The following is a 22,035-nucleotide window of genomic DNA, read 5'->3' as shown; positions in this document are numbered from 1 at the left end:
TACGGTCAACTCTGTATCTAACCATTAAGCCTAGGCCTAGGCTATGGTCAACTCTGTATCTAACCATTAGGCCTAGGGCTAGACTATGGCCAACTCTGTATCTAACCATTAGGGCGATAGTAGCCTACAGTAAATGTACTTTTAACCTGAGAATATGTTATGTGTTCCAACAGTTTAGAATGTGTGAACAAACACCTTATTAGCTGTGTTGTGTGATCGGTGTGTACAGTATTTATTGAAAAGCCAAGCTTTTTTGTGTATTTCATTTGTGCCTTCACACTTGATTTTATATCATAATATGCCTTTTGTTATTACTGTGTTATGAAGAAAATGAGTTCAGCTCACTATTGAGTAGGAACCTTAAAGGACTCCTTGCTAAACATATTCATTGTTAATATATTTGTTTACACACATGCCTATATGTGATTAGTATTCGTTTACATACATTTCTATATGTGATTATTTATAACATGTTGTGGTATTACCACATTGGGTAAAAGTAACTGTGATTTATAGAGTACGAATATTGCTACTCATATGTGTGTATGTGAAGTTGCCTGGCCTCCCGGCCCCTATAGCTCTCAGCATTAAAGCTTGAATAAACTCTTGACTTTTTCACCTTATCACCATACTGATAAATGAGAGTTACACAGCTAATTACACTGAACCAAAATATTAACGCAATATGTTAATGCAATTTGTAAAGTAATTGGTCCCATGTTTCCATGTGCACAAAAAGGTTATTTCTCTCAGATTTTTTTGTTTACATCCCTGTTAGTGAGCATTACTCCTTTGCCAAGATACTCCATCCACCTGACAGTTGTGGTATGTCAAGAATGTGATTAAACAGATCATTACACATTACATCATGATCATTACACAGGTGCAGCTTATGCTCAGGACAATAAAAGGCCACTCTAAAATGTGTAGTTTGTCACACAACAGAATGCCACAGATGTCTCAAGTTTTGAGGGAGTTTGCAATTGGCATGCTGACTGCAGGAATGTCCACCAGAGCTGTTGCCAGCGAGTTGAATGTTAATTTCTTTACCAAAGGCTGCCTCCAAGGTCGTTTTAGAGAATATGACAGAACGTCCAACCAGCCTCTCAACCGGAGACCACGTGTAACCACGCCAGCCCAGGACCCCCTCTTCCGGCTTCTATACCTATGGGATTGTCTGAGACCAGCCACCCGGAAAGCTGATGAAACTGTGGGTTTGCACAACCAAATCATTTCTGCACAAACTGTCAGAAACCATCTCAAGTAAGCTCATCTGAATGCTCGTTGTCCTCACCAGGATCTTGACCTGACTGCAGTTAGGCGTCGTAACCAAGTTCAATGGGCAAATGTTCACCTTTGATGGCAAGCTGGAGAAGTGTGATCTTCACGGATTAATCCCGGTTTCAACTGTACCGGGCAGATGGCAGACAGTGTGTGTATGGTGCGAGAGGTTTGCTGATATTAACATTGTGAATAAGAGTGTCCCATGGTGGTAGTGAGGTTATGATATGGGCAGGCATAAGCTATGGACAACGAACACAATTGCATTTTATCGATGGCAATTTGAATGCACAGAAATACCGTGATGAGATCCTGAGGCCCATTGTCGTGCCATTCATCCGTCGCCATCACCTCATGTTTCAGCATGATAATTCATGGTCCCATGTCGCAAGGATCTGTACACAATTCCTGAAAGCTGAAAATGTCCCAGTTGGCCTGCATTACCCACCAGACCCGGTAACCCATTGAGCATATTTGGGATGCTCTAGATCAGTGGTTCCCAAACTTTTTATAGTCCCGTACCCCTTCAAACATTCAACCTCCAACTGCGTAACCCCTCTAGCACCAGGGTCAACGCACTCTCAAATGTTGTTTTTTGCCATCATTGTAAGCCTGCCACACACACACATTTATTAAACATAAGAATGCGTGTGAGTTTTTGTCACAACCCGGCTCGTGGGAAGTGACAAAGAGCTCTTATAGGACCAGGGCACAAATAATAATAATCCATAATTTTGCTCTTTATTTAGCCATCTTACATATAAAGCTTATTTGTTAATAGAAAAATATGAATAACTCACCACAGGTTAATGAGAAGGGTGTGCTTGAAAGGATGCACATAACTCTGCAATGTTGGGTTGTATTGGAGAGAGTCTCTCACATAGGTACGTGGTGGCCTAGAAGGCCAACATCCCAGGCTCACCTCTTCACTGGTCACGTTGAGACTGGTGTTTTGCAGGTACTATTTAATGAATCTGCCAGTTGAGGACTTGTGAGGGGTCTGTTTCTCAAACTAGACACTCTAATGTACTTGTCCTCTTGCTCAGCTGTGCACCGGGGCCACCCACTCCTCTTTTTATTCTGGTTAGAGCCAGTTTGTGAAGGGAGTAGTACACCACGTTGTACGAGATCTTCAATTTCTCAGGACAAGAATAAATATTCCATTAAAAAATCAGCTGTTTCCAGCTACAATCGTCATTTACGACATTAACAATGTCTGAAATTCACTGTATTTCTGATCAATTTGATGTTATTTTAATGGACACAAAAAAGTGATTTTCTTTCAAAACAAGGACATGACAAGTGACCCCAAACTTTTGAACAGTAGTGTATGTATGTATGTATGTATGTATGTATATATGTATGTATGTATATATACATACATACATACATACATACACACATACACTACTGTTCAAAATACATACTGAGTTAGAGTTCATATACATACATACACACATACACTACTGTTCAAAAGTTTGGGGTCACTTGTCATATATATATAAAATGTGAACCACGTTTTATTTTGCGTACCCCCGATGGCATTGCGCTTGGGAGTACCTGCTCTAGATTGATGTGTACGATGTGTACGACAGCATGTTGCAGTTTCCGCCCATATCCAGCGTCTTCACACAGCCATTGAAGAGGAGTGGGACAACGTTCCACAGGCCACAATCAACAACCTGATCAACTCTATGTGAAGGATATGTGTCGCGCTGCATGACGCAAATGGTGGTCACACCAGATACTGACTGGTTTTCTGATCCACGCCCCCTTTTTTTAAGGTATCTGTGATCAACATTCCCATTCATGTGAAATCCATAGATTAAGGCCTAATGAATTTATTTCAATTGACTGATTTCCTTATATAAACTCAAACTCAGTAAAATCTTTGAAATTGTTGTATTTATATTTTTGTTCAGTGTAATTGTTGTAAAGGTGTGTCGACGGTGGACAGCGTTCCGTTTGTGCGTCCCTCTGTCATCTCTGATTTATTACGGGGGGGAAGTGCCTCCTCGTCTGCCACCGGCAGCTGACCCTTAACAGGCCAGTAGAGCTGATGAGAAGGAGTGGTCTGCTTCTCTTTCTCTCTCTTTCTTTCTCTCCCTCTCTTTCTCTCTTTTTCTTTCTCTCCCTCTCTTTCTCTCTTTTTCTTTCTCTCCTTCTCTTTCTCTCTCTTTGTCACAAAGTTGATCTGTTTATTTCAGCTAAACCCGGATTCTGTGGCCTCTCCTGCTGCTGCACCGATTCACCCCTCTCTCTTTCTCCCTCTCACACAGTGCCACATACCGATAGAGAGGGAAAGAGAGAGAGCGAGAGAGAGGCAGACATAGAATAGAGAAGCTTTTGACGACAATCTGGTTAACAGCATAACAAAAGCCTCCAACGTGTCTGGCACCAGATGGATAGGCAGCAACAACAAAAATAAAGCATATTTGGGATGCTCTAGATCAGTGGTTCCCAAACTTTTTATAGTCCCGTACCCCTTCCAACATTCAACCTCCAGCTGCGTACCCCCTCTAGCACCAGGGTCAACGCACTCTCAAATGTTGTTTTTTGCCATCATTGTAAGCCTGCCACACACACACATTTATTAAACATAAGAATGAGTGTGAGTTTTTGTCACAACCCGGCTCGTGGGAAGTGACAAAGAGCTCTTATAGGACCAGGGCACAAATAATAATAATCCATAATTTTGCTCTTTATTTAGCCATCTTACATATAAAACCTTATTTTCATCGAAAAATATGAATAACTCACCACAGGTTAATGAGAAGGGTGTGCTTCAAAGGATGCACATAACTCTGCAATGTTGGGTTGTATTGGAGAGAGTCTCTCACATAGGTACGTGGTGGCCTAGAAGGCCAACATCCCAGGCTCACCTCTTCACTGTTGACGTTGAGACTGGTGTTTTGCGGGTACTATTTAATGAGGCTGCCAGTTGAGGACTTGTGAGGGGTCTGTTTCTAAAACTAGACATTCTAATGTACTTGACCTCTTGCTCAGCTGTGCACCGGGGCCACCCACTCCTCTTATTCTGGTTTGAGCCAGTTTGTGAAGGGAGTAGTAGACCACGTTGTACGAGATCGTCAGTTTCTCCAATGTGTCTGGCACCAGATGGATAGGCAGCAACAACAAAAAATACAGTCAAGAGTTGGGCCCAGATCTGGATTCAAACACTATTTGAAATTATTCAGCAAACGCTGAAAGTATTTGAAAGATTTCAAATGGATGTTGAACCCAGGACTGGAAGAGAAGAACTCCGTGTTGGGGACTCAGAGAGATGGAATCAGCACAGCGTAGAGAACTGTAACTGCCCCAATCCCTCATTCTCCCTGCTTCCCTCTCTCAGCCCCTCTTAGCCCAGGGTCCACAGAGACAGCGGAGGGAAGCTACAGCTGTGTTCTGACCATGGGGATGAGTAAGTCTAAGACGAGGACTGGGTGAGGGAGGGAGGGAGAGAGCGGAAGGATGGAGAGAAAGGAGGAGGGAGGTTCTGGAAGAGCAGTAACCTTTGGGATGATGAGTGCGTTTCCCATTACCGTCCTGACACAGGATCCGCAGAGATGATTTAATGGCGGCATTTTGTTTTTGCTGACTTCATTCCTTTTTTTCCTCTCCTCCACCATTAAAAGAGAAGAGAAAAGGCATACCAGGCTAGGGCTGGGCTGCTGTGTGGGTAGAGTAGCCAAGCAGCTCAAGTCTATTATTCCCCAGCCAGCTTCTTCCTTCCCCTCTCTTATTCCACGGATTCCACCGTCGCAGTGTGTGTCCACTCACTTCCTGGTTGCACCTCCTTCCTCCTCTTATCCTTCTCTCCTTTTTTTATTCCCTTTTTCCTCCCCTCCTATGTCTCAGTGACTACAAACTAGGATGAATCACCTAACACCCAGAGGTGCCTTATATCTTAATAGTGTGGGGTTTGCCCCAGCGCGCAGACAGATGTACATTGTTAAGGCATGTGTGTGTGTGTGTGTCTGTGCGTGCGCCTGTGGGTCAGACTGTGTCTTCCCTTCTTGTAACAGAACATAAGGCCAGGGGGGGTGACAGCACAGAGAGGCCCCCAGTGAGCAGGCTGGGGCACTAGTTAGGTCAGTCAGAGGCTAGAAGGGTGAGGCTCTACCTGCAAAGCAGAGGCCACAGACCTGCTGGTGCTACTGCTCCAATCCACACACGCACACAAACTCTGAACTCGGCCCACTGAGGCCCCCTGCTGGTGGACTAGGGGAACAGCAGCCTCATGGCCACCTAGGTGAATTATCAGTCCCTGGCAGCTCCAGACCTGGGTTCAAATCTATTTGAAGTCTTCAATTTTTTTTCAGCATTTGCTTTAGTCTGCCTCGAGTGCCAGTTGGGCAGGATTTGCAGTTTTTGACTGTTGTATTGGTTCCATTGCTCTAGGCAAAGTATTTGAACCCAGGTGAAGGCAGCTTGTGGCTACCCCATTTCACTATAGTATCCTGTCTCCTTGTAGTGAGTGAGTTGTGTCCTAACGAGCTTGTAAATTCCTTGCAATGGTGTCTCTGTCTCGCCGCATTCATTACCTCCTCCTGCCCACCTTGTAAAACAATGCCTCTTTAATAATGTCTCAGCAACGTCCCACCGCCCCGACACTAAATCAAAAAGTGAGAGGCTATAGGAGAAGACCGATAATCCACTCCCTCCGTTTCTATGAAGAGAATTCACAGAACTACTTTGTCACGGGGTGAGACGTGGGAGTCGATGGCTGAGCGCTTTGTGGCGCATTGATCTCCCGTCACGTGAACACCCTCCAGGTAATTGCACTGCCCTAGTGTGATAAATTCTTCCTCGTTGTTTCAAATACTCTGGGGGCTTCGGCGCCGCACTGCTCCTCCTGCTCTGGCAGAGAGAGTTGGGAGGCCTGGGATGAAGTAAATACGCCTTGACTATTTCCATACATGGACTACACTTTGTCTTTGCATGTGGTGCAACAAAGACATAAATAAGTCACATATCAAAGGATCACCGGGCCGGATTCGATGTGTTGTCATCAGGGGCTTATTTGTTTTCTGTTCAACATTCTTTTAACCAAGGGAAGACTTTGAATGTTTTTGACAACAGTGATGGTTTTGATGATAAAGATGTTGATAACAATGTTGAAGTTGTTGCTGCTGTTGGTGATGAGGACCTTCATCAAGGCCAACCGAGCCCACGTTGTTTTCCATTTAAAATACTGCATGCAGATTCATCCCCAAACAACTAAACAACATTTAATTACCACTAACAAACATTTAGCAAATTAATATTTTCTTGACTCGACTCATTAAAGCGTTTTCCCCATTTATCTGATTTAGACTACACCCCTGTTATGTTGCACTTTGGTTGTCCAGCAGCTGTGCCATAACCACTAATATCACTCTCCACAGAGTAGAACCCCTGTATGTATACTGAACAAAAATATAAACGCAACATGGAAAGTGTTGGTCCCATATTTCATGAGCTGAAATAAGATCCCAACGTCATTTTAGAGAATTTGGCAGTGTGTCCATCCGGCCTCACAACCGCAAATCACATGTAACCACACCAGCCCAGGACCTCCACATGTGGCTTCGTCACCTGTGGGATTGTCTGAGACCAGCCAACCGGACAGCTGAAACTGAGGAGTACTTATTGTCTGTAATATAGTCCTTTTGTGGGGAAAGACTCATTCTGATTGGCTGGTCCTGGCTCACAAGTGGGTGGGCCTATGCCCTACTAGGCCCACCCATGGCTGCGGCCCTGCCCATTCATGTGAAATCCATAGATTAGGGCCTAATTTATTTGAATTTACATATGTCCTTATATAAACTGTAACTCAGTAAAATCATTGAAATTGTTGCATGTTGCGTTTGTTTTTTTACTGTTAGGGCTTAAAGTGCATCAGAGTATTACTTTTTCAAAAATTATCTTATGATCATGTACCTGTGTGTACATTTACCTACACTGTAGATAAAGCACTTATATTTTGGATCCCAGCTGCAACCTAGTTGTCTAACCCAATGGTCTTATCTCAGTTGAGTTAATAACCTGTTTGGGATAGGGGGCAGCATTTTCACGTTTGGATGAAAAGCGTGCCCAGAGTGAACTGCCTGCTACTCACTCCCAGTTGCTAATATATGCATATTATTAGTAGATTTGGATAGAAAACACTCTGAAGTTTCTAAAACTGTTTGAATGATGTCTGTGAGTATAACATAACTCATACGGCAGGTGGAAACCTGGGAGAAATCCAACCAGGAAGTGGGAAATCTGAGATTTGTAGTTTTTCAACTCTTGGCCTATCCAATATACAGTGTCTATGGGGTCAAATTGCACTTCCTAAGGCTTCCACTAGATGTCAACAGTCTTTAGAACCTTGTTTGATGCTTCTACTGTGGAGGCGGGAATGAGAGGGGATTGAGTCAGTGGTCTGTCAGAGTGCCACGAGCTGGTCACGTGTTGGCTTGAGTTCCATTGCATTTCTGAAGACAAAGGAATTCTCCGGTTGGAACATTATTGAAGATTTATGTTAAAAGCAACCTAAAGATTGATTCTATACTTGTAGACATGTTTCTACGAACTGTAAAATAACTTTTTTGACTTTTCGTCTGAACTAAGCGATCGCACATTGAACATTTGGATTACTGGGCTAAACGAGCAAACAAAAAGGAGGTATTTGGACATAAAGATGAACTTTATCGAACAAATCAAAGATTTATTGTGGAACTGGGATTCCTGGGAGTGTATTCTGATGAAGATCATAAAAGGTAAGTGAATATTTATAATGCTATTTCTGACTTCTGTTGACTCCAACATGGCGGATATCTGTTTGGCTTGAATTGTTGTCTGAGCGCCGTACTCAGATTATTGCATGGTTTGCTTTTTCCATAAAGTTCTTTTGAAATCTGACACAGCAGTTACATTAAGGAGAAGTATATCTCTAATTCTGTGCATAACACTTGTATCTTATATTAAAGTTTATGATGACTATTTCTGTAAATTGATGTGGCTCTCACTGGATGTTTTGGAAGCAAAACATTACTGAACGTAACACGCCAAAGTAAACTGAGATTTTTGGATATAAATGTGCACTTTATCGAACAAAACATACATGTATTGTGTAACATGAAGTCCTATGAGTGTCATCTGATGAAGATCATCAAAGGTTAGTGATTCATTTTTATCTCTATTTCTGCTTTTTGTGACTCGTCTCTTTGGCTGGAAAATGGCTGTGTGTGTTTTTGTTTCTAGGCTCTGACCTAACATAATCATATGTTGTGCTTTTGCTGTAAAGCCTTTTTGAAATCGGACACGATGGGTAGATTAACAAGACGTTTATCTTTCATTTGGTGTATTGCACTAATATGTATGTAAATTCCATATTTCAAAAAAAAAAAAATTGAATTTCGCGCGCTGCCTTTTCAGCGGAATGTTGTCGAGGGGTTCCACTAGTGGAAAAGGGGGGTTGTCGAGGGGTTCCGCTAGCCATAAAGCAGATGCTTTAAGCAGTAGTACTTGCCTACAGTTAAACGTCTGTAATTGCTCTGATTCCTTTAATATCCAATTATGACTCGCATGGCTTAGGTACCCCGGGAATCAATTGGATCTGACTTCCTCCCAATGTCTCTATGGTAAAAAAAAACTGAAATTATTCATTTAAATTAACTTTGAACGAGGATACACCTTCAAGTTAGCCAATGTACTGACTTCTGACTTAAACACATCCTTTTAACTTTAAACCCTGTGAATCCCCTTTCTTTGTGTCATATCCGTATAATCTCGCTAAAATGCCCTTTGATTTCATTTGGTCGTGTCTGTGTGTGAGGCATCGGCCGTGATCGCCTGTGGGTGAGGAGGACAATTCTAGGAGGACCCCTGTAGGGGCCACACGCTCCAGACCCTTTTGAAGAAGGGAAATGTGATGTGAAGTTGAGAGACCTGTGATGAGAGCTGATCAAACCAAGGCTAATCCACCTGCTTGTCATCCCACTGATAGAGAAGGAGGGGGAAGAGAGGGAGATGGGGGGGTACAGGGGAGGATGTGGCAGAGAGGAGGGCCTCTAAGAACTCCTGTAAGAGATTAAACAGCAGATGAAAGGGGATACGAGTCACCCGCCGAGGGCAACATGTGTAGCAGACAAAACCAATCAATCGCCCACCTCACACCCAATAAGATTACATCAATCAATAACCGCTCTTATGAGTGATTGGATTCTGTCTCCTTCCAGAGGAGAAGGGAGGAGGGGAGACGAGCGAGCGGCTCAATTTTCCCAATGATTAAAGCGGCGACAAATTGGTTTGATAACATCAAGGACCTTGCTGTGGCTGAGTCTATAAGGGCAGTGTTCAGAGCAGATAGAGGTTGACCGACCACGTACAACGGACACAGTCAGTGAAGAGAAGGGTGGGATGGTGGGGCAACTGTATCGCTTAGCTCTCAGACCCAATAGACATTGACTGGCCTGCAGCACTAATAATTTATATGAGCTCAGTGAGGAAGAAGAGGAAAACAAGTGGTAGCATATACAATGAAAAAATAGTGGGCCTAAAACTGATCCTTGGGGGGCACCATAGATAACTGTTATCATACCTATTGTAATTGCTGAGATATAATGTATGAATTTTGAAAAGAACACAGAATTGTGGTAAAAAGTAAAAAAGAATAATACTCCTAGATATAAATGCATTTAATAAAAGATCCTGACTCAAATTGAATGAAAACAGAAAGCGATGCAGAAGAACAGAAAGGAAAGGTTACTTCCTCTTGAACTTATTGCAAAACACAGGTCTCGTCATTTAGAATTCCTATTAACTAATAATCATCTCCTCACCAGCCAACAGCCAGCCAGTCTGCATCAATGAGCAGTGTTTTAATTCAAAGATGCTCACAGAGATACACAACAAACAGTACAATAGGTTCATTAAGGTAAAGTAATTAAAAGAAGTAAACGGGGCAAGTGTCATGCACACACACACACTCACCTAATAAAACAAAAGAAGCCTCCTGTGAGTTGGGAGGTGTTGTGTGTGTGTGTGTGTGTGTGTGTGTGTGTGTGTGTGGTGTGTGTGTGTCTCCTCTCTCTTGGCCCTGTACAGATGGAGATTCATGATCAATCAATTGGTGGTTGTGTGCAACAATCGGAGGATAGCTCATTAGCGCCACAGACACACTGGTGGTCATTTGTCTTCTTTTCACTGAGGAGGCCAGAGGGTGCTTTAAATTCCCCTTGTTTCCTTGAGGCCGATATGCCTGCTCAGCCCATCCAGTGTGACTGCTTGCGTGTGTGTGTGGACCACCTACCTCTGCAGGTTCCCTGCTGATGTGCACCAGCTGCTTCTACAACTTAGTAAGATGCCAATTATCTACCAATGAAACTGTTACTCTGGTTTTAGTCAATTTAACAGGTTTAGGGCTGACACAGAATAAACTTGGTCCTGGACTAAAAACATGCATTAAGGCCCTGAAACCAGATATTGATGTGCAAATAGAGGACGTGTCATCCACACCCCATTCTCCACCCTAAAATGTACCCTACTGCATATTCCCTAAACACTATCACCAGTCACACACTCTCTGGCTTCATGCATATGATGTTAATGTACTTCATTCCAGACCCTAAACTCAATTATTTACGCTTCATTAGTTAAAGAAGATGATGAACTGAGCTGACTTGAACACCCATTAGCTATTCCACCAACGACTCATGGTATGGTGGAGAAACGCTTATCGCTGTATAGGTTTAATAGGATGTGAACAAAGCAGTGGTTACTGGTTTCCTCTGGTGTTTTCTCTTTTAACTGCAGATCGTGTAAGAGAGGCTGTTCTGAGCTGACAGCTTGCTGCTGACGGCAACTCGTTGCTACATTGCCCTGTCAGAGTAAATATATGGAGGAGATAAGGACAGAGGAGAGGGAGGAGAGAATTGACGTATACAGACAAAACTAGTATGTAAAATATGTGCCTGCTGTGGAATGAATTGGGAATCACATTGATATATATGGACGTGGTTGTTTAATGCTTAATACCTCAGGGTTATGGAAGATAGATTACCTATTTTACATGATGTGAACGCCGTAGTAGCAAAACTACGTCCTCTGGCCACGTTTTCCGGGAAGCTGTGTTTGAGTTGGAGGTTTTATTTTCTCTCCCATTCCTAATGTATTTTTTTATTTACTGTCTGTTGCAGTGAAGGTACAGGGATTGTAGATGCTTTACTCTTTTAGTTTTCAACCTTCATGGCATGGCTGCTACACTATAGTGTCTTATTACTTGTACTATTGACTTCCTACACGAGGCAGTTGGTAGACTTTTTATTTAGCAATACTTGCTTTGGCACACTACAGCATGCAGTCTTTCAACAGACTTAGCTTCTTTGCGTTATTAGCAGTAGCTTTTTGGTCTAACTGTGTACATATGTACATCCTATATTCATAGGCTACCCTGGGGTGGCAGGGTAGCCTAGTGGTTAGAGTGTTGGACTAGTAACCGGAAGGTTGCAAGTTCAAAGTTCAAACCCCCGAGCTGACAAGGTACAAATCTGTCGTTCTGCCCCTGAACAGGCAGTTAACCTGTTCCTAGGCCGTCATTGAAAATAAGAATTTGTTCTTAACTGACTTGCCTAGTTAAATAAGGTAAAATAAAAAACATTCAGATATTCTAATCGAAATGGAGAGGTTGCCTTCTCAATTTCCTTTTGGCACGACTACTGTACATGAAGCAGAAGCAATTTGTAGGAGCGTTGATTGATCACCCATAGATTTCACAATAAACCCCTGCTCAGAATATTGACAGGGAGGTGTAACAGAGATTCAGCTGGGGGGGGGGGCTTAGTTTAGAACGATCCCCGGTGGTGGTTGATCCTGTGGGAATGGTCTGAAACAGCTAGACTACTGTATGTGAAGAACTGCTCTAGAAACACAGTGGCTCTGCTGTGGCGAGATGTGTTCTTCTTACAACAGTCACCTACAGTCCTGTGTGACAGGGTCAAGGGGTGATGTCCATATGATGGGGATGCTTCCTCATTAGTGTGTGTTGTAGACTAAGGCCTTTGTTTATAATAGGTTGTTTTATTAGAGTAGGGGTTCCTGGTAGTTGTTGCTGTGAAAAGGGATCCTCTGACAGGAGGCGCTGGATTCAACAAGGTCACCTGTCGTCATCACCAGTCTGGTTATGGTTTCTCTCTGGTTCTATATGTTGTTGTGTTACAGTCTCTCTATCCTAGACTTAAAATACAATCATGTCTATTGGACTTTCACGTAGCCTAAATCATGCCTAGATGTCCATGAGACATTTACACAGAGATTCATCCTATGTGGTTCTCCTTCCCCAAGTCACTCTCCCTCCCTCCTTCCTCTCCTCCTCCTCCCTTTATAGACACGGGGCGAGAGAACAGATTGACCTCCCTGGGCAGCAATCTGGTTGATCAGATTTCCATAGAAAAATCTCAATCCCCCACATTGATTAGGACATAATTAGTTAATCATGAACTAGAAGGAGAAAAGGGAGAGAGGGAGGGAGAGAAGGGGGGTGGGGGAGTTGGACAGAAGGGCATTCAGGCTCAACCTGTGGAATCTCATGAATGCTAAATGTTTAGTTTTAGTAGTCTCATTTCCAACACAAAGACTCCCTCAGGTACACACACATATACAGTACACACACACACACACACACACCTACTTTACAATCTTTACTGTATTTATTATATTCAGAATATTGATATGATGACTGATCAATTTCTTCCCTCTAGTACTGTGAGAAATGGGCTACTGACCAAAACGATTATCTAAAAACCATATTGATATGAGCGATAGTCAATATTCGTATTTTGTGTTTTACAACCTGTATTGTAAGATTGTAAAACCGTGTTGTCTAACCCAAGGACACCATGGTAGTAACATTTAAGGATGGTTAACAGGCTTGTGTAATGACACAGCTATCTGGCTAGCCAAGCTATACACAAAGCTATGCTCATAGTATGACACCTGTGTAAGGTCAAGGGAAGGAGTAGTAACAGTGTGTTTTTTGATTTCATTAGCGTCTGCTCCCTGACAACTACCTGCCCTGTCATTATCTGTCAGTCTTAGTGTGTTTAGTTAATTAGGATCCCCAACTGCACATGCAGCAGCTACTTTGCAGTAGCTAGATCCACGGATCCACGTAAAACGTACAAATACAATACAGAACAGTTATAGACAAGAACAACGTAAGATATTACATTTTTTAAAATGTAATAAGATATATATAGGAAAGGCACCAAGAGACAACAAAAATGCTTTTTCAACACTTCATATATACATATTAATATTGTTAAATACTGTACAGTTAAAGTAGATATTTAGAGAGAGCAGAGGCGCTGTGATACAAGAGGTTTTATCTGTTTTTTTAAAGCTACATTTGTTTTTTGCCTGAGTATCCTCTGGTGGCAGAGCATTCCATGATGACGGGGCTCTCTGAGCGACACATTAAATCTGTTTTGGTTTGGGTACAGTGAAGAAAACCATAGCGGTGTGTCTGCTGGGGTATGGATGTCTGTTTGAAGTGTATGCAAATAGATTATACAAGTGGTTAGGCATTTTAAATACACACATGTTTCTTAAGTAGAAGAGAAGTAGTCCATTTCTCATCAACCCTCAGCCATGAAGGACTATCAGGCATGTTGTGGATGTTAGTTGTGTATGTACAGTTGTGTATGTACAGTTATGTATGTACAGTTGTGTATGTACAGTTAAGGCCAAGGGGGGCTGCTCTGTATTGAACCAGCTGCAGCTTTGCTAGGTCTTTCTTTGCTGCACCTGACTATATTATCAGACAGTAATCAAGATGGGACAAGACCAGAGCCTGAACAACTACTACAGTTGATCTTTGTGTCAATTTTTTAAATAAAATATATACCTCTCGGGGCGTCCAAAGTGGCACAGTGGTCTACGGCATCACTACAGACCCGGGTTCGATCCCAGGCTGTGTCATAACCGACTGTGACCGGGAGTCCCATAGGGCGACGCACAATTGGCCCAGCGTTGTTCAGGTTAGGGGAGGGTTTGGCCGAGGTGGGGCTTTACTTGGCACATCGCCCTCTAGTGACTGCTTGTGGCGGCCCGGGTGCCTGCAGGCTGACTCCGGTTGTCAGTTGAACAATGTTTCCTCTGACACATTGGTGCGGCTGGCTTCTGGGTTAAGCGGGCCGGTGTTCAGAAGCGCCGTTTGGCTGGTCGTGTTTCGGAGGACCCCATGACTCGATCTTTGCCTCTCCCGTTGGGGAGTTGTAGCGATGAGACAAGATTGCAATTGGATATCACGAAATTGGGGAGAAAAAGAGGGTAAAAAAAAATCTAACACATAAGACATACCTCTCCCCATCTTCACAATAACTTTGTCAATATGACTTGACCATGATAACTGACCATCCAGTGTTTCTCCTAGGAGTTCAGCTTCTTCAACTTGTTCAATGGATACACCCTTCATGCACAACTCCAGTTGAGGTTGAAATACAATTATTTAGTTTTTTGATGTTTTTAAGACCAGTTTACTGTTAATAACCCATTCTGACACAGTAACTCTTGCGAAGAGTCTCATTGAGCTCACTGGCTGTAGGTGCTGATGTATAGAGCAGTGGTTCTCCAACTTTTTTGGTTACTCTACCACCAACTGAATTTTACCCCTGAACTACCCCCTCATGTACGTTTTACAGTCTTCTCAAGTACCCCCTGTGGATAGGCCAAGTACCTCCAGGGGTTCTAGTACCCCTAGTTGGGAACCCTTGGGGTAGAGTGTGCAATCATCAGCGTACATAGTCATTTTAGCTTCTTGTAAGACAAGAGTAACGGCCCAAGGCAACTGCCCTGGGGGATCTTGCACTGTACATATCTGATGTTAGAGAAGGTTCCATTGATGAATACTCTTTTGAGTTATATTGGATGTAACACCACTGTATGTAACACCTGCCCCACCTCTCCTCTCTCCTGTAGGTGTGATGAGTGTTGTCTGTGCTACCACTTTGGCTGTCTGGACCCTCCCCTGAAGAAGTCTCCCAAGCAGACAGGATACGGCTGGATCTGCCAGGAGTGTGACACTTCCTCCTCCAAGGTGTGTGTTGTGTTGTGTGTGTGTGTGTGCGCCGTGCACGCACACTGGGTGGTGATGATGTCTTCTTTTGGCATCACATTATTGAAGCCGCAGTTAAACAGCTGAATATTAACCTACAACAAATCTTACCAGGAAATATATAGTTATATGGGTATTAATGATCAAAGGGAAAGAAATGTGTGTTTGAAGTGGTAAGAGTCGAGCATGGACAACAGCCATGGCTTCACTTAAATTTCCCGATCTTCTTCCCGGATCCATTCAGCAAAGGTCTGGGCTATCTCTGTGAGCGACAGGGTGTACTGTAGTTAGTATGACATGACAGCTCCAGCAAAAACAGCAGAAGCATGCGTCTCTGTCTTTTTACCATGAAACCAAACCTGACAGCGAGCCAAAATGACCGCCACCAATACCGGTCTCCTCTTTGCTACCTCCTGAAGCGGTACTGCTCCATTTCCATCCCTTTCCATTTGAAATGTCCCTAACTGAAAATGGCAAGTCTCACCAGAAGCACTTTTTTGCATTTTAAATAATGTTTTTCTTATTGAATTACAGTGTAATCAAGGGTAGCATGCGGCAGCTTGTGAACCTAATTAAGTTGATAAATGTGAAGCGCATTTCAATTTGTCCAGGAAAGGGCATTCCTATTGGCTCTATGTGTGTGGAAAATGGGGGTTAATTGATGTTGCAGAAGGAGGAAGAGAAACATAAAAGCCTGAGCCATACTGAAAACGCTGCATGCTGGGAATTAAACGTTAAATTACAGGCAAAATGTAAAGGTTAAAGCTCAGTTAAAATGTTAGATAGCAGAGTTAGTGGAGGGTTACAATGTTAGATAGCAGACTGTAAATGTAAAATGTTAGATAGCTGACTAGAGACTTGTAGTTGTTGTAAAAACGTGTTTGTTGTTGTAGCCCTGTTTGGAAGGGGCATGACGATGCGTTGGTGTACATGATCAACAACCAATGTTGTTTCTGCCCAACATTACAGTCCGGCATGTTTGTATTTTTATATTGTTCTCGTAGCTCTAGTTCAACGAGTGCCAGGCTGTTTCGCAAAGAGATAATACACATTAATATAACCCAAATAATAGTTTTTACAAAGCGTATAAGCATATATAGAAATGAAACCCATTTTCATGCGTAGCGCTGAACTCTGGTAATAAAGAGCCATGTTGAGAGTATTACAGACCAGAATATACTGCCTGTGTGTACTGCTGTGGTGTAAATGTGTACTGCTGTGGTGTAAATAGGCATAGTATTTGGCAAAGAGGGTGGAGAAAGACTCACAACACTATCCTGCTGTTGTTGTGTGTGGAGTGTGTTGGTCTAAATGGGGGCTGTAGGAGGGGACACACACTCAATGGAAGAAACACACACACACACAATGGAAAGGAGCTTTTAAGTGGTGAAAGCTGGAAAAGAAGGGAAAGGGAAGGGGGGCACAAGTCTTTGCTTTTTAAATGTGCTGCTGCTCGAAGCATGCTGAGAGAGAGAGTAGAGAGTCCTCCAGAGACCCCCAGGAACAGACCCAATCCTCTTTAATCACCCCCGTGCAACACACATACCAAACGCACACTGGAACAAACACACACAAACACATAAAAACAAACACATTGCAACAAACCCACTGACGGAATGGAACAAACACACACACAAACACACACACACACACACACACAGACCTGCCCCTCTCTCGTTAATCACATGTTTCATCCCCCGGAGTGTCTCCACTCATTCCCCGTCCTCCCCTCCCCTCCCTCCCACCTCTCTACATCCCTGTGTAAACCCTGATGGTGGCGACTACCTCTGTGTGTCCCAAAGCAGACAACATGTCTGTAGTGACAGGAGAGGAGAGCTGCGTGAGCAGGTTTGAGGAGTTGTGGACTTTTACTCTGCTCCTCTTCATCAGACAGTAGTGGAGTTACAGTAGTAGAGGGGACTTTTACTCTGCTCCTCTTCATCAGACAGTAGTGGAGTTACAGTAGTAGAGGGGACTTTTACTCTGCTCCTCTTCATCAGACAGTAGTGGAGTTACAGTAGTAGAGGGGACTTTTACTCTGCTCCTCTTCATCAGACAGAAGTGGAGTTACAGTAGTAGAGGGGACTTTTACTCTGCTCCTCTTCATCAGACAGAAGTGGAGTTACAGTAGTAGAGGGGACTTTTACTCTGCTCCTCTTCATCAGACAGTAGTGGAGTTACAGTAGTAGAGGGGACTTTTACTCTGCTCCTCTTCATCAGACAGAAGTGGAGTTACAGTAGTAGAGGGGACTTTTACTCTGCTCCTCTTCATCAGACAGACAGTTTGTACAGCGTTGTCACTATAGATCTACAGCTGTTAACAAGTGTCTGTCTCCCTTAGTCCAACTGCTGAACTAGTCCACACTGACTTATTCCACTATGTCCTTGTGGAGCAAAGGGCCTCTCTGTTGCTACAATACTAGTGAGATAGCCTTTTATCTGAGCAATGTTGATGGATATATAGTGTAATGTGTCTGTTTCTGTTTCTTGTTACTGAATAGATTTGAGCGGCACAGGTAGCCTAGTGGTTAAGACCGTTGGGCCAGTAACCGAAATGACGCTGGTTCGAATCCCTGAGCCGACTAGGTGAAAAATCTGTCTGTGCTTTTGAGCAAGGCACTTAGCCTGAATTACTCCTTTAAGTCCCTCTGGATAAGAGCGTCTGCTAAATGACTCAAATGTAAATGTTTTACATTTTTTCTAAAACCAAACTACATTGTCTTTAGCTGAAGTGTCAAACTTCTAGCTATTTCCATGTATTTCATTGAGTAATCATGTGAATCCAAGTCTGAGCAACAGTGTATGATAAAAGTGTTTGTCAAAACATTTCACAATCATTACATACCTTCAGCTTGTTTGTACGAATGCCACAATTTCCTATTTTTTATAAAAGACACATGTTCTAAAAACTTGTAATGTGTTTTCAGGTATTAAGTCGGTAATGGGCGGAAGTGAGTGTTGGAGGTAATTGCCTCTACTTTGCACTCTGGGAGATGAGAGCAGAATTTAAAGGAAGTTATTCTATAATATGCGGCTTGTAAATGCCAAGCCTCTGCTGCATGCTGTGAATCGCTTGTGCCTGTGGGAAAGGAATGGTGCTTTAAATGGCAACTTTAAGTGCAGCTGAATCATACCTGACCGACTGTCTCAAATGTGATTTACATGGTGAGAGAAGCCAAGGGGGGTGGCTGGGTCGGTCACACAGAGCTGTGTCAGCCTGCTGGTCTGACAGTGGGGGGTGGCTGGGTCGGTCACACAGAGCTGTGTCAGCCTGCTGGTCTGACAGTGGGGGGTGGCTGGGTCACACAGAGCTGTGTCAGCCTGCTGGTCTGACAGTGGGGGAGGTGGCTGGGTCGGTCACACAGAGCTGTGTCAGCCTGCTGGTCTGACAGTGGGGGAGGTGGCTGGGTCGGTCACACAGAGCTGTGTCAGCCTGCTGGTCTGACAGTGGGGGGTGGCTGGGTCGGTCACACAGAGCTGTGTCAGCCTGCTGGTCTGACAGTGGGGGGGGGTGGCTGGGTCGGTCACACAGAGCTGTGTCAGCCTGCTGGTCTGACAGTGGGGGGAGGTGGCTGGGTCGGTCACACAGAGCTGTGTCAGCCTGCTGGTCTGACAGTGGGGGAGGTGGCTGGGTCGGTCACACAGAGCTGTGTCAGCCTGCTGGTCTGACAGTGGGGGAGGTGGCTGGGTCGGTCACACAGAGCTGTGTCAGCCTGCTGGTCTGACAGTGGGGGAGGTGGCTGGGTCGGTCACACAGAGCTGTGTCAGCCTGCTGGTCTGACAGTGGGGGGAGGTGGCTGGGTCGGTCACACAGAGCTGTGTCAGCCTGCTGGTCTGACAGTGGGGGAGGTGGCTGGGTCGGACACACAGAGCTGTGTCAGCCTGCTGGTCTGACAGTGGGGGGAGGTGGCTGGGTCGGTCACACAGAGTGGTGTCAGCCTGCTGGTCTGACAGTGGGGGGTGGCTGGGTCGGTCACACAGAGCTGTGTCAGCCTGCTGGTCTGACAGTGGGGGGAGGTGGCTGGGTCGGTCACACAGAGTGGTGTCAGCCTGCTGGTCTGACAGTGGGGGAGGTGGCTGGGTCGGTCACACAGAGCTGTGTCAGCCTGCTGGTCTGACAGTGGGGGAGGTGGCTGGGTCGGTCACACAGAGTGGTGTCAGCCTGCTGGTCTGACAGTGGGGGAGGTGGCTGGGTCGGTCACACAGAGCTGTGTCAGCCTGCTGGTCTGACAGTGGGGGTGGCTGGGTCGGTCACACAGAGCTGTGTCAGCCTGCTGGTCTGACAGTGGGGGAGGTGGCTGGGTCGGTCACACAGAGCTGTGTCAGCCTGCTGGTCTGACAGTGGGGGTGGGTGGCTGGGTCGGTCACACAGAGCTGTGTCAGCCTGCTGGTCTGACAGTGGGGGGTGGCTGGGTCGGTCACACAGAGCTGTGTCAGCCTGCTGGTCTGACAGTGGGGGGTGGCTGGGTCGGTCACACAGAGCTGTGTCAGCCTGCTGGTCTGACAGTGGGGGGTGGCTGGGTCGGTCACACAGAGCTGTGTCAGCCTGCTGGTCTGACAGTGGGGGGTGGCTGGGTCGGTCACACAGAGCTGTGTCAGCCTGCTGGTCTGACAGTGGGGGGGGGGTGGCTGGGTCGGTCACACAGAGCTGTGTCAGCCTGCTGGTCTGACAGTGGGGGGTGGCTGGGTCGGTCACACAGAGCTGTGTCAGCCTGCTGGTCTGACAGTGGGGGGTGGCTGGGTCGGTCACACAGAGCTGTGTCAGCCTGCTGGTCTGACAGTGGGGGTGGCTGGGTCGGTCACACAGAGCTGTGTCAGCCTGCTGGTCTGACAGTGGGGGGGTGGCTGGGTCGGTCACACAGAGCTGTGTCAGCCTGCTGGTCTGACAGTGGGGGGTGGCTGGGTCGGTCACACAGAGCTGTGTCAGCCTGCTGGTCTGACAGTGGGGGGGGTGGCTGGGTCGGTCACACAGAGCTGTGTCAGCCTGCTGGTCTGACAGTGGGGGGTGGCTGGGTCGGTCACACAGAGCTGTGTCAGCCTCCTGGTCTGACAGTGGGGGATGGGTGGCTGGGTCGGTCACACAGAGCTGTGTCAGCCTGCTGGTCTGACAGTGGGGGATGGGTGGCTGGGTCGGTCACACAGAGCTGTGTCAGCCTGCTGGTCTGACAGTGGGGGGTGGCTGGGTCGGTCACACAGAGCTGTGTCAGCCTGCTGGTCTGACAGTGGGGGTGGGTGGCTGGGTCGGTCACACAGAGCTGTGTCAGCCTGCTGGTCTGACAGTGGGACACAGAGTGGGGGAAAGATGTACCTCTAGCTCGATGATCAGAATTTGACTTGTTATCCCTCCCGCCCTGACTGACTGGTAGCTGAGTGGAAGGAGCTTAAATCCGGAAGGACGAATGGAACTGAAGGAGAGACCGTAGGTAGGTTGGGAGTAGGGACACAGGAGCCAGCCAGCGAGTCAAAGTAAACTGGATATAAGTTGAGGTTACACAATATTTTAAGTTGATTAAACTTGAAATAGTTGATGCACCTTTTTAATTTTTTATTTTTTTTTTCAAACAACAAATATTTGTTTGACCATGTATTGCACCGTGTTCATGCCTTCGCTGTCTTTTGAATAAAGCACACAGATTAGCCTGTGAACTGTTAGTCTGATCCAAACGTTGGGTTGACGTAGTAGCAACATTTGACTTGACGAGTTTGGTCCATGATATTGTGGACCCCACGTGTAGTCATCCTCTCTAACTTCCATCCATCCTCTCTCTGTGTATCAGAGTGTTTGTCTCTCTTGATCAACACTGTGATGTCTCTGTTGTATTATACAATGCTTTTGTATTAGGAATTGTCTTTCCCCGCGTCTTGAAATTAGGAGTGTAGAAAAAACAACCGGTCTCTGTCAGTTTACGGTTGTGTGTAGGAATGCGCTCGTTGGTGTCAGCAGTCGCACACTTTTCTGTGTGTGAGTGTGCGTGCGTGCGGCTAGGCCAGGGTGATACAATTATTTATTAGGCAGCCTGGAGTTCATTACGGGTCTCTGGTTCTCCCTGCCTGCCTGGCTTAGATAAACCTGTGGCCTGACCAAGACCACAGCCCTAAATCCCTGCCTTCCCCTGTCACCCCAGGTCCTGGCCCAGTAGATCCCAGTAATAAACTGACAGTCGTGCCGTAATATACGGATGGCCTTTCATTCCAGAGCCCGTTACTCGGCCGCGGTGGTGCCGAGGGGGGCTTGTTTAAAGCTTTATTTTACCTCCTGCATTGTGTTCGTGGCCACGGCTCCACTCGCCTGCCTGCCTGCCTGCCTGCCTGCCTGCCTGCCTGCCTGCCTGCCTGCCTGCCTGCCTGCCTGCCTGCCTGCTCTCTCGCTAGACGCCTCTGTAATGTATCCAGAGATGAGGAGAGGCAGTTGCCCAGGCAGCAGTTAAAGCAGTTGGATCAAAAGACTTAAAACTTGTGCAATTACTGTCCGTGAAAGAGTTATGTTGTTTTCCTCTTCAGTTCATTCAAGGCCAAGAAACGACCAAGTGCAAAAAGGCCATTTTTCTGTAAAGTTCCTAGTTCCCTGCGTGACCTAACGCTTGTTGTGTGTTTAAGAAATCAAAGTTGCTGGTTTTGTGTGTCCGCGTTACTGTGTGTCCGCGTTACTGTGTGTCCGCGTTACTGTGTGTCCG

General features: G+C 45.4%; 1 protein-coding gene across 4 annotated transcripts in view; it reads left to right on the top strand.

Annotated features, from left to right (window-relative positions):
• Positions 1–22,035, top strand: part of LOC112236551 (PHD finger protein 14) — a 149,418-nt gene that overhangs the window by 83,567 nt on the left and 43,816 nt on the right. For all 4 annotated transcript variants that reach the window (XR_006080578.1, XM_042310556.1, XM_042310557.1 and 1 more), the window contains exon 19: positions 15,226–15,343. Coding sequence is in view for 3 of the 4 variants with exons in the window: in XM_042310556.1 (XP_042166490.1) it covers positions 15,226–15,343 (118 nt within the window). In the remaining variant the exon portion in view is untranslated. The remainder of the gene's footprint in view (positions 1–15,225; positions 15,344–22,035) is intronic.

Source organism: Oncorhynchus tshawytscha, linkage group LG31 (genome assembly GCF_018296145.1).
Source record: "Oncorhynchus tshawytscha isolate Ot180627B linkage group LG31, Otsh_v2.0, whole genome shotgun sequence".
Taxonomy (NCBI): Eukaryota; Metazoa; Chordata; class Actinopteri; order Salmoniformes; family Salmonidae; genus Oncorhynchus; species Oncorhynchus tshawytscha.
This window is presented reverse-complemented; position numbering and strand designations above follow the sequence as displayed.